Here is a 12548-nt window from a genome sequence, read left to right as displayed (position 1 = left end):
TTTTTTATTTTTCCTTTTTTTTCTTCCTTTACCATGCTAATTGTAGTATTTTAATTCTCATCTAGGAGTAGATGAGAGCTAGCCATTACCTAAAAAACAAAATCAGTTTCCTGACTATTATAGCAAAATTGGAATGTCACAGGTAAAGCCAAGAGACAGCTGAGAGCGTGATGAAAGCGAGCATAGACAATAATGCAATGCTACTGTCAAATTATTATTTTGTATAGGCCCACCACCAATTCAACCAAATTACGAGTCAAGCTAGCCCATATCGTCTCGCTCTCTGCTGCTCCTGGATAGCACCAGCCCTACACTACACTACAGTCTACAATGGCGATGGACACTCGGCGCGCCGCGCAGTGGGGTAACATTCAACATATGCGTGTGCGGTAGACATAGATCACGGGTGCGCTCGTACAGCTCGGCATCCCGTCACACTCAGAGTCACACAGCCATGTCGTGAGGCCGAGAGAGCATCCACGTGACGTTCCATCCAGAGGCCGGGGGAGAGGGGATGAGGGCGCCGCCGCCCTCCCTTCTTCCTCTCCTGGTCGCCGCCGCCTTCCTGTCCCTCTCAATCGCCACAGACAAGATCGACCAGACAGCGTCCATCGCCGGCAACCAGACGCTCGAGTCGGCCGGCGGGGTGTTCAGGCTCGGCTTCTTCGTCCCGCCCGGCAGCTCCGACGGCAGAGCCTACGTCGGCATCTGGTACGCCGCCATCCCGGAGCAGACGGTCGTGTGGGTCGCCAATCGCCGGAACCCGGTCGTGAGACCTCCCGGCGTCCTCAGCCTCTCCGCCGATGGCCGGCTTGTCATCCTCGACGGTCGTAACGCCACCGTGTGGTCCTCCGACGACGCGGCCGGCTCGGGCGGCGTAGCCACCCGCGCCACCGCGCAGCTGCTCGACAACGGCAACCTGGTCGTGAGCCATGGCGGGGAAAGTCAAAGTGGCTCGACGGGTCGGACCGGCTTGGCGTGGGAGAGCTTCGACTACCCGACGGACACGCTGCTCCCCGGCATGAAGCTCGGGGTGGACGGCAGGAGCAGCATCTCCAGGAACATCACGTCGTGGCGCAGCCCGGCCGACCCCTCGCCGGGGGACTACACGTTCAAGCTCGTCAGCGGCGGCCTGCCGGAGTTCTTCCTCTTCCGGAACCTGTCCAAGACGTACGCGAGCGGGCCGTGGAACGGCGCGGCGCTCACCGGCGTGCCCAACCTCAAGTCCAGGGACTTCATATTCACGGTCCTGTCCAACCCCGACGAGACCTACTACACCTACTACGTCAGCGACCCGTCCGTGCTGTCGCGGTTCGTCCTCAACGGCACGACGGGGCAAGTGCAGCGCTTCTCGTGGCACCGTAGCGGCGGCGGCGGCGGCGGGTGGAGCAGCTTCTGGCACTTCCCGCTCGACCCGTGCGACAGCTACGCCAGGTGCGGGGCGTTCGGGTACTGCGACGTCGGCCAGTCCCCGTTGTGCAGCTGCCTGCCGGGGTTCCAGCCGCGGTGGCCGCAACGGTGGAGCCTCGGCGACGGCTCCGGCGGCTGCGTCAGAAGGACCAACCTGAGCTGCGGGGCCGGAGACGGGTTCTGGACAGTGAGCCGGATGAAGCTGCCGGAGGCGACCAGCGCGACGGTGCACGCCGGCATGACCTTGGACCGGTGCAGGCAGCTGTGCCTCGGCAACTGCAGCTGCGGGGCGTACGCCGCGGCGGACGTCAGCGGGGGCATCAACCGCGGGTGCGTCGTCTGGGCCGTGGATCTCATCGACATGCGGCAGTACCCGGAGGTCGTGCAGGATGTGTACATCCGCCTCGCGCAGTCCGAGGTCGATGCCTTGACCGCTGCAGGTTAGTACTGTACGTAGCACTAGAACTCTGCCTCGACTGAAATAAAAAATCTCCTCCAAATTTTCCCATTTCAATTCGTGGACACCACGTCGACTTCTTCAGCTAACCGGCGACGAAGCCATGTCGTGCTTGTGATCGCCGTCGTCGCGAGTATCTCCGGCGTGCTTCTTCTTGGAGCCTTTGCCTTTTGCTGTCTCTGTTTCTGGAGAAACAGGGCGGCTGCTGAAACGGCGGCGGCCGGCGGCGCTCGGGACGACGACGTGCTTCGATTACGGGCCAAGAAACACCCACGAGATGATCGGCGGTTCTCCGATGAGAACAAGATGAGCGGCGAGGAAGATGATCTTGACCTCCGGTTGTTCGATCTGGCGGTGATCCTGGCGGCCACGGACAACTTCGCCGCCGACAGTAAGATTGGACAAGGTGGATTTGGCCCTGTCTATCTGGTAATTAATACTATCAAGTAACGCTATCGATCGATCACCAAGATGATGTGTGCTTACAAATAGAAATGAGCAGGGAAGGCTTGAGAATGGGCAGGAAGTGGCTGTCAAGAGGCTGTCGAGGAAATCAGCACAGGGGGTGGAGGAATTCAAGAACGAGGTGAAGCTCATAGCCAAGCTCCAGCACCGGAATCTCGTGAGGCTGCTCGGCTGCTGCACCGACGGCGACGAGAGGATGCTCGTCTACGAATTCATGCACAACAACAGCCTCGACACCTTCATATTTGGTGGTCAGATCGTCTTTGCATCTTCTTCATGCCACATTTTGAGTACATAACAATGTCCTTTATTGAAGAAAAAAAGTTTGTCTTAAATAGACAACTTAATATGAACCATGAACCCACCTTGCCCTTAGTTGAATCAATGACAACGTACGAATTTTGCAGATGGAGAAAAACGCAAGTTACTAAGATGGAACACACGCTTCGAGATCATCACAGGAATTGCACGGGGCCTGCTCTACCTCCACGAGGATTCAAGGCTCAGGATCATCCATAGGGATATGAAGGCAAGCAACGTGCTATTGGACAGAAACATGATCCCTAAAATCTCAGACTTCGGCATCGCAAGGATGTTCGGTGGTGATCAGACAACCGCATACACCTTGAAAGTCATCGGGACATAGTAAGAACCTATTTCCCAACCCAACATGTATAGTACTATTTTCAAGCTGGATGTGTCATCAGAAATATGTGCTGACTTGTGGGATGGTGATGGATCAGCGGCTACATGTCGCCGGAGTATGCCATGGATGGCGTGTTCTCCATGAAATCTGATATCTACAGCTTCGGTGTCATGGTGCTAGAGATCGTCACCGGCAAGAAGAACCGAGGCTTTTATGATGCCGAGCTTGATCTAAACCTCCTCGGTTACGTAATGCACTGCACGAGCATGATTGATTCCCTTATGTGATTCATATATTGATTAACCGGGTTACTAATATGCAATCATGTTGATCGTCTTCCAGGCGTGGACGTTGTGGAAGGAAGGCAGAAGTACTGAACTGCTTGATGAGGCGATGATGGGCAGTAGCTGCGATCACAGCCAGGTGCGGAGATGCATACAAGTTGCTCTCTTGTGTGTTGACATGAATCCTAGGAATAGGCCACTCATGTCTTCAATTGCCATGATGTTGGCCACCGAGAATGCCACGCTGCCAGAGCCAAATGAGCCTGGAGGAAACATCGGAAAGAGCACGTCGGACGGAGAATTATCCCAAACTCAAAGTGAGTTGACCGTAACTGTAACGGATACTCGGTAGTTTGGGTGGACTGGTTGAGATGGAGCGGAAGAGGGCATACTTTTGTGTGTGAAGCATACATATCTAATTGTGGGTTTCCGATCACATAGTTGTTGATAGGTTATTTCTATAGACATATACATAACATCGTGCTACAAATTAATGCCATTTATTGTAAAACTTGATGAGAACAAAAAAGACACTCAAAAGCAGTAGTTGTCATAAAAATTTTTACAAACCATTGCATTCATAAACCAAAGTACATTTCCAGCGAAATGGATTGGGAGTAGTATAAGAAAGCAAAATATATAAAATTTAGATTACAATCTCATAGTTAAGTAAAACAACATGGTACTCCGGTCAGAAGCAAATCTGTTAGACCAAAGCATGATGTCACCAGCAGTGAATCGAATGATTATGTGGATCAGTTGAGTGTCGTCCTTGGATACTTTTGCATTCCTTTTTTTTCATATATTCGAGAGAATGGCAATGATGATCGTGGAGCCAGCTTTATTTTGAAGCTCAGTGTCTCAAAGATGACTCGGGTCATGGGGGAGCACCGGCGAGATCGAGGACAATTCTTCCCATGAAGAGTGTTGATTTTGACAGTGAAGCAGATGGTGGTCTCGATGCAGCAGGTAGTTATCATAATACAACAAGAGGACGGCAGATCCTACAACATAGACATGTTACTAGAAAGAGGGCTCAAACCTTGCATTGTCCTGCCATCTACAGCTTCGGTGTCATGGTGCTAGGGATCTTCACATGCAAGAAGAATTGAGCAATTAGGATGTCTAACTTGATATAAACCTAACCGGCTATGTAATACACTATACGAGCAAGATTAACTCCCACATGTGATCCATATTGACAAATTATGTTACTAATATGCAATCATTTTGGTCGTTTTCTAGGCGTGAATGTTGTGGAAGGCTGGTGGGGACTAGAGATCAGAAAAAGTGGGGTTGGACGAATTCTTACTAAGGCTTTGTTCGGTTTCACAGAAGCCAAACATCTAGTGGATTAAACCCACCCAGGGATTGGTTGATCCCCACCACGTCACCCAATCCCCTAACCAATAAATCCTTCCAATCCTTGTATAACACAGTCTGTTCTGTTAGTCCCAAATCAACCAGACCTTGGCCTCTGTACCAAATCAACTAAATCAGTGCATCAAGTAGTACCTCTCTTTCTGACCGTACCATTCATAATCAAGAAACCCTAGAACATTCTGACCCAGACACAATCAAGCCCTAGAAATCAAGGGAGGGAGAGGGGAAGGAAAAGGGGGAGGAGGGAGAATCGGTGGGCACTAACACCGAAAAAGGCTTATGTCGCCGACGAGCTCACGCCGGAGAAAGTTGTCGCTGTGGATGGATAGGACAACGGAGGGTGCGCACCAGCCGACAGGGGAGTGGGGAGATGGAGTTGTCGTCGCTGGTAGAGAGGGAACCGCCCGGACCTCTATCCTTCCCCGCCACCGTCGAGTCATTCCGCGTCGCCACGGCCTCCGCCGTCGCCCTCGCCCCTTCTCCGTCTCTTTTTTTCTTCCGCGACGAGTGGACGAGGTTTGGTTCCACGCGCAGGGGGGGTGTGGGTTAAATCCCGGTGGAAACCCCACGGTTTGGGACGGATTTGCGCGGCGTATAATCCCGGCGGGGTGGAACCAAAGGTTGCTACAAGAGAGGCCAGGATCCAACCCCGGCTGGGGCCGAAACCACGGGGATCGGCCCAAAACCCTGCAATCCCGACGGGGGTGGGATTAAACGAACATAGCCTAAAGATTTTTTGTTATTGCAAGTAGTTCTCGACTAGTCTAAGGAAAAGGTTCCTAAAAATAGCAACTTTTGGTGACAAAGACCAAGAAGATACACTGTACTATAGCATCTATTGTTGACTTGTTGTAAGGTTCGGAATAATTAGGATATGTATCCTCGTCGTTCAACACAAATAAGAATATATCATTGAAAAATAAAAGTTGGTCATGTACGAAATGCACAAACTCAAAAGAGTAGAAATATAACATGAACATATATTTCAACTTCATGTATCTTAAATTGTCTATAAATATTTGTAGGTAGCAAATCCATATGAAACCTACAAAAATAATGTTTCACATAAGAAAAACATATAAACTGTAGGTAAGGGGAGAATATGAAATGGGACCTCATGTTTGGTTTACTCCGTCCGTATGATAATTATTGAAAGTAAGAATAGCATTTCATTCAAACATGTCCAAAGGAAAAAATTTATAGAAATTATATCCATCAGAATTCCTAAGTTTCTTACCTTTCAAAAAAACATCTTGTTTTATTAAAATGTCACCATACATGTAATGCTTTGCAAAAATATGTTTTTTTATCACAGCAGTTCTAACTTTTTTTAGAAGAAGTTCTAATTTTTTGGGGGGATGTACATTGTGTTCTCGTGTATCTCTAAATCCATGGAAATGACAATATGTATCTTGTAGAAAGGCAAAACAAAAATAACATATTTCAAAATACTTATTGTCGTGTGTACACAACAACAGGATTTGGTGTCGTTTCTTCAAATCGATTCAAGAGTTCAACAACAAAGAGTATGACTCCGGGGCGCTTGTCCTTAGGGGCACATGCACGGAAAATTCTCAATTGTCATCGACAAGGTCATGCTGGCTCCGGTATGGGAATAGCGACAACGGTGCGTCCATAACTCATTCTAACAACGACAATGGCTGTTTGGTGGTCTATGGACCTCAGTTTAATTTGTGTTATGTTTTTGAGGTGATTTATACTTTCAGTGGATCCTTGTAATAGATCTCCTTTTTGCAAAAAAGAAAAAGACCTCGTGACCCGTATGGGTTTTATTAATTTAAAGCGGGGAGTTCCTTGCGCCTTTTGTATCAATAAAAAAAAAAGCAGAAATTAACCATAAGCAAAATATAGCAGGAAACCTTCATTTGATTTGGTTAAAAAGATGGGCATTCGAGAACTGAAATCAGATGACAGCTTGACAAGCAAAAATGTACATACGAAAAATAAGAATGGCACTCAAGAACTCAAATAAGATGACTGTTTGACAAAAAAAATGTACATAAAAAAACAGTTTGACAAACAAAAAAAAACATAAAAATCAAAAAAACATAGAAGAAGGGATGACAGTTTGACAGACAAAAAATTACATCAAAAGGAATGTTTCTTTTTGCAAAAAAGAAAAAGACCTTGTGACCCGTATGGCCTTTATTAATTTAAAGCGAGGCGTTCCTTCCCCCTTCTGTATCTACTAGCAAAAGGGCCCATGCGTTGCAACGGGGGAAAGAAATACCACACGGCACACGCTCTTAATTTATAAAAAATGTCTATAATCTGAGAATTTATAGTTACGATACAAATAAAGATGGTCTTATCCTACAAAAATGCAGTTCAAAATTTCACAGGTCTTCTATTTTAACACGGCTTGCATGTAGATTTAATACGTACAAAGAATCAGTCAAGTGACCTTCAGTTTCATCTCTAATCCTGATTTTGTTGACGTGTTCATCCACAACCCGGATGAGTACCGGTATGAAAGAAAGACGAATAATGACTTATTTATTAAGATTGCATCCTAGATAGTATTTCTATTAAACGTTTAACAGATAAAATAATATCATATTTAAATTCTACATATTTTTCTAATCAAATTCCATGTATAATATGTTAAATTTGGAGTCTCTTAATTTATAAAAAATGTCTATAATCTGATAATTTATAGTTACGATACAAATAAAGATGGTCTTATCCTACAGAAATGCAGTTCAAAATTTCACAGGTCTTCTATTTTAACACGGCTTGCATGTAGATTTAATACGTACAAAGAATCAGTCAAGTGACCTTCAGTTTCATCTCTAATCCTGATTTTGTTGACGTGTTCATCCATGTATAATATGTTAAATTTGGAGTTACGGTTTAAAAGATATGAGTATTTAAAAAAAATATTTAATATATACTACGAGTTTAATGTCATAAACAGTAAGGGTTTTTTTGTAAAATCACCTCGGTGGGTTTTCTGACGGAAGCGATAGCCTCTTTATTATTAGATAAAGATTAAAAAAGCAGAAATTAACTGTAAGCAAAATATAGCAGAGAAACTTCATATGATCCGGTTAAAAAGTAGCCATTCGAGATCAGAAATCACATTACAGCTTGACCAACACAAATGGACATAAGAAATAAATAATAAAAAAATGTCATTCGAGTTCGAGAACTCAAATCAGATGACAGTTTGGCAAACCAAAATGTACATACAAATAAAACCAAAATGTACATACAAATAAAAAAATCAGTTTAAGAAACAAAAAAAATACATAAAAATCGCTAGAAGGAGGGATTACAGTTTGACACACAAAAAATGTACATAAAAAAGGAAAAAATACCGCTAGAAGGAGGGCTTGAACCTCCGACCTTGTGGTTAACAGCCACACGCTCTAGCCAACTGAGCTATTCCACCTGTATGTTCTTTTAAAATATTACTAGTCCATATAGGAGTAGTTAGTGACCTGCTGCGTGATTCCAAATTATAATTTATTTAGAGCATCTCTAGTAGAACCCTCAAACCCTTAAATCCAAAATCAGTTTTAAGGGTTGAGAATTGACCATTTTTGACACTTTTAAGGGTTGAAAAACAGAGGCAAAGACTAGAACCCTCAAACCCAACCCTTATAGCCTAGTTTTGAACACTATGAACATGCACGCGGAGGAACAGAGGATACAAAAATGACTTCAGCCGCGGAGGAGCTCGCGCTCGCGCTGCCTGGACGAGGAGCTCGCGCTCGCGCTCGCGCGGTGGAGCTCCGCCGGGCGCCGCGGCCCTTCTCAGCGGGCGGCCGCGGCAGGCGCGGCGGCGGGCGGGGGCGCGGCGACGGCGGGCGCGGCGGCGGGCGGGGGCGCGGCGACGGCGGCCGCGGCTGGAGCGCGGGGGGCGGCGGCGGCGGGCGGGGGCGCGGCGGCAGGCGCGGCGGCTGGAGCGCGGGGGCGGCGGCGGGCGGGGGCGCGGCGGGCGCGACGGCGGCGGCTGGAGCGCGGGGCCGGGGCCGGGGCGGCGGCCAGAGCGCGGGGGGCGGCGGGGCGGCGGCTGGAGCGCGGAGGGCGGCGGGCTGGCGGCAGCCGCTGCGGATTCCTCCCGCGCGCGGGAACCAACTTCCTCCCGCGCGATGTGGGAAAAGGAGTGCGGGTTGGGGGGAGTTTTTCCTCCCAACCCTCACTTCTACAGGCTGGGAGGAGGTTTGAGGGTTCGGCCTCTAATTTTTTTTACGGATTTGAGGGTTTAGGGGTTCTAGTCTACGGGTTTTTTTGAACGAAAACTGTAAAAAAAGCAGTTATTTTTGGAGATTTGAGGGTTCTACTAGAGATGCTCTTAGAGAGTTCCAACTGGAGCAGTTCCTGAACGGTGGAGAGAGTCTGCCGCAGCCGGTGAGGTTCTTGCGTCCTAGCGCAGACTAGGAGGAGAATCACGTCGCTGGCAATCTCACCATCATTATGAAAGAGGTGAGATGAACCAAATTCATCACATTTTATCTCTCCAACCAAATACTGACACGTAATTCTTTCATTCCATTTATTCAGTCCAGCTAAATGCAAGAATGGAACTGACCTATTTCATTGCAATGTAATCATGACATTGTGTTTCACTTGGTTCTGCAACTAAACACATCATTATTCAGTTCCCATGTTTCCATACTAGGAGCACATGGGATCTTCGCCGACATCTTTCGGCTATGAGCCCCGGGAAATAAAGTTGTAGCTCACCAACGATGAAGAGTAAGACATGGGACAGGGATATAACACATATGGGACACGAGGCGTCATTGTCTCCTGTGTACTACTCTTCCACGTCGGAGTCTGTGGTCTGGACGTCATCAGTGGAGGTGAGGTCCACGATGGACATGGACGGGTCGGCCTCGTTCATAGCGGCGCAATTAATGTGTGGCTACCGGCGTGTTCATTTGTGATCACCTACGTGTCTGACTCTGCCAAGCAAGCACTGCATGCGGCCTCATAGAGTTCCCACCGCTCCTCGACAAAGTACGGGTCCTCCATGGCCATGGCGGCCACGACAATTGTTGAGTTCTACCATAGGTGCATCGCATGTGAATTAAAAAAAATCGATGTGTAGAACATCCAAGAACATGCTACGGAGATGGATCATATATCGTTACCAAGAAAGTTTTCCTACGTGCGTCCACGTGGTCTGTATCCTCCTTATATGATTTCCCTCGAACAGCCGGTCACCGGATCCTCTCCCTCGAACAGCCGGTCGCCGGATCCTCTCCCTCAAACAGTCGGTCATTGGATCCCACTTATAGATTCACCAGAGCGCCGCATGTGCACCGCCTCTAACGGTATTCGTGCATGCGTGCAGGAGGAACACCGTGTGACGGACTGCTAGGTCCGATCACACAATTGGCGGCGAGTGGAGGTAGCTAGTTGCAACACATGCAAAGCCCTGATGACATCGCCGAAGCGATCAATCGAATGAGTGTGCCGCACCTCCACTATTTATAGGCATCCGCCGTGGGATCAACTCTTGGACCTCACACGGATCCTAAAGCCCATGTGTTCCTTCTCTTAAGCATGCGACCCCTTAGCTTCTCGTTCACTTGGTCGCGAGTCAGATCATATCCGACTCGGCCAGTCGGTAGTGGCCTCTAGCAAAGCGTGCTAACTTCAAGTGTCTGATGAAGCTGGTTAGGCGAACCTGTACTTCGTACTTCTGTTTCCTTTGCCACACGATATACATTGTCGTGCACAAGGTGACATGGTTATCCTTGTTGTAGCACAACCTCTTTCTCGTTCCGATGAATTCGACCAACACTTCGTATTATCTCATAATCCTCATTGCATGGTCTTGCTTATCCAGGTCAGATCACCCGAGGGGCCTAGAGTATATCTCTCCTGGTCGGAGAGGAAAATCCCATCTTGCTCGGCCACGTCTCGCAGCATGGATCTGGATCAACCTAAAACCTACCTTAGTAACTACTCACTCACAAAGTAGCGTTTGGTCGGCCCAAAGCAATCCGGTCACCATCCCGAATACATGCGCTAGCTCATGTCTTAGGACATAGAACATATGTTGCACTAGTGACTCACAAATGACCTACCGTTGCGTTTCATAGTTGGGTCTGTCCAACTCAGACCTTATCTCGACTCGGACCCGACTATGTCAAATTCGAATAGATCTTTCTGAGTCCATATTATCCGGCTAGCATTCAATGCTACATGGTCAGTGAGACCGGACCATCCACCATGTTATATGCTAGACTAACTGGTTGTGTGTCCACACAGCCCTTTCAACTAGGGACCATTTAGGACAATTATCATACAATGCATAGTCTAACGAACAAGTCATGTACTTGTTAATACACATCATTGATAATATCCAAGGACTATCTTTATTCATAAACACATAAAAAGTATCATCATACATGATTGCTTCTAGGGCATATCTCCAACAACATCCACCCTCACGAACTTGCCATAGATTTGGCTCTCCACCGGAGGGTGATGTGCGAGCAGGGTGAGGTTGTAGCGTTGCTCCTCCCGCGCCATTCGGAGAACCTACACCAACGGTGACTCCTCCTCCATGACAACATCGAAGTCCGACTACACCTGAGCAGCGCGGGCAAGGGTGTTGGCTCATTGTCATTGGCCTTCTCCATTGTCGAGTCGTTTTCTCTTGCCTTCAACAATCTCGCTGGTATGGTGGCCATTATCTGTCATGCACAACGGGCCTCTAGCTCATGCTTATGCTCCACCAAGAAGCTCTCCCACATCGCTTTAGAGTTGGCTATCATGGCGGAGGTGGTGCATGGAGGAGGATCGAGAGCGGAGGTGGTGTGGTGCGTATTGCGCTAGGTGTGGTCAGGTATAAATAGTGGGCATCGGTCAAACCAAGCGGCGGGTTATTTCAATGCACGCGTCGGAGTGGGTTTCTCGACCGCCCCGTCTATTTCTGTAGGTGGTGGGATAGGCAGCGGGGTGTTAATTGGATATGTGTGATATCCTAATTTTGTTCAACTGATTTTTGACCCGCTTCAACATGTGTGATGTCCTAATTTTATTCTGAAATGCTTCCCCTCAACTGGCATATCGAAAGAGAAACGTCCACCGCATCGTCAGCGCGTCATGTGCCCCTTACTTAGTCGTATGCAACATGGCCCTTGTAGAAAGATGCGCGAGCCCATCCCAAACTACGTTACAGACCACTCGAAAAAAATGTTCAAGGGATTGTAGCAAGACTCGTATTGCATAGCTTTGAGTGTAAGATGTATCTTGTTCCAAAGGCTTAGTGAGTAGATCAAACACAGAAAAGACTTGTTCAAACAATGACAATAAGGCTCATGTTGCAAAGCGCTGGGTGCAACACGAGACTGGTTGCAAAGGCTTGACGAGCAGATCGGATGGATGTCGCAGAAAATAATAAGAAAATAAAATTGTTCAAGGGATTGTAACAAGGCTCATGTATCAAAAGCTCTGCGCAACACAAGGCGTGTTGCAAAGGCTCAACAAGCAGATCGAATGATTGTTAGGCTGGAAAAACGATATAAAAAATCTTGTTTGGGGATAGGAACAAAGCTTGTGCTAAAAAAAATTGAGTGCAACTTGTTGCAAAGGCTCACTGGCTCATGAGGAAGGATCGAACGGATTTCTTCTAGGATTATCATCCGGTCGATGCATAGCACATTCCAAATTTTTATGTATATTTTACAAGCGCAAACTCGTTGGATTTAAATTCTAAACTTTGAAGGCCCACTAGTAGCAAGAAAAACTCAAAGACTTCAGTCATATAAAGAAGAAACATGTGAAGGTGTGTTGGCCTAAATTGAAAAGACAAGGTAAATGAGAGGAATGTATGTTCTGGTCAACGGGTCGCATGGGTAAGAAAAATAACAACATCTTCTCTAGTATGACAAATGGTAAATTCAAATTAATTGGAAGA

The 12548-nt window shown here is 47.5% G+C and overlaps 1 protein-coding gene across 4 annotated transcripts; it reads left to right on the top strand.

The window, feature by feature from the left end:
* The first annotated feature begins 318 nt into the window (after positions 1-318).
* LOC123428408 (G-type lectin S-receptor-like serine/threonine-protein kinase At4g27290) lies at positions 319-3698 on the top strand. Of its 4 annotated transcripts, none has more exons than XM_045112606.1 (6): positions 319-1850; positions 1953-2296; positions 2370-2583; positions 2740-2977; positions 3076-3221; positions 3321-3698. In XM_045112606.1, the coding sequence occupies exons 1-6, from the start codon at positions 515-517 to the stop codon at positions 3353-3355; spliced, it is 2313 nt and encodes a 770-aa protein (XP_044968541.1). In that variant the 5' UTR covers positions 319-514; the 3' UTR covers positions 3356-3698. The 4 variants fall into 4 exon arrangements, with proteins under 4 accessions (XP_044968541.1, XP_044968540.1, XP_044968538.1 ...); XM_045112605.1 differs by having other exon boundaries at positions 320-1850; positions 2370-2622; XM_045112603.1 differs by having other exon boundaries at positions 334-1850; positions 2370-2622; positions 3076-3226.
* Positions 3699-12548: the final 8850 nt, after the last annotated feature.

Source organism: Hordeum vulgare, chromosome 2H (assembly GCF_904849725.1).
Source record: "Hordeum vulgare subsp. vulgare chromosome 2H, MorexV3_pseudomolecules_assembly, whole genome shotgun sequence".
Taxonomy (NCBI): Eukaryota; Viridiplantae; Streptophyta; class Magnoliopsida; order Poales; family Poaceae; genus Hordeum; species Hordeum vulgare.
The sequence above is the reverse complement of the archived record's forward strand: the minus strand, read 5'-3'. Positions and strand labels throughout refer to the sequence as shown.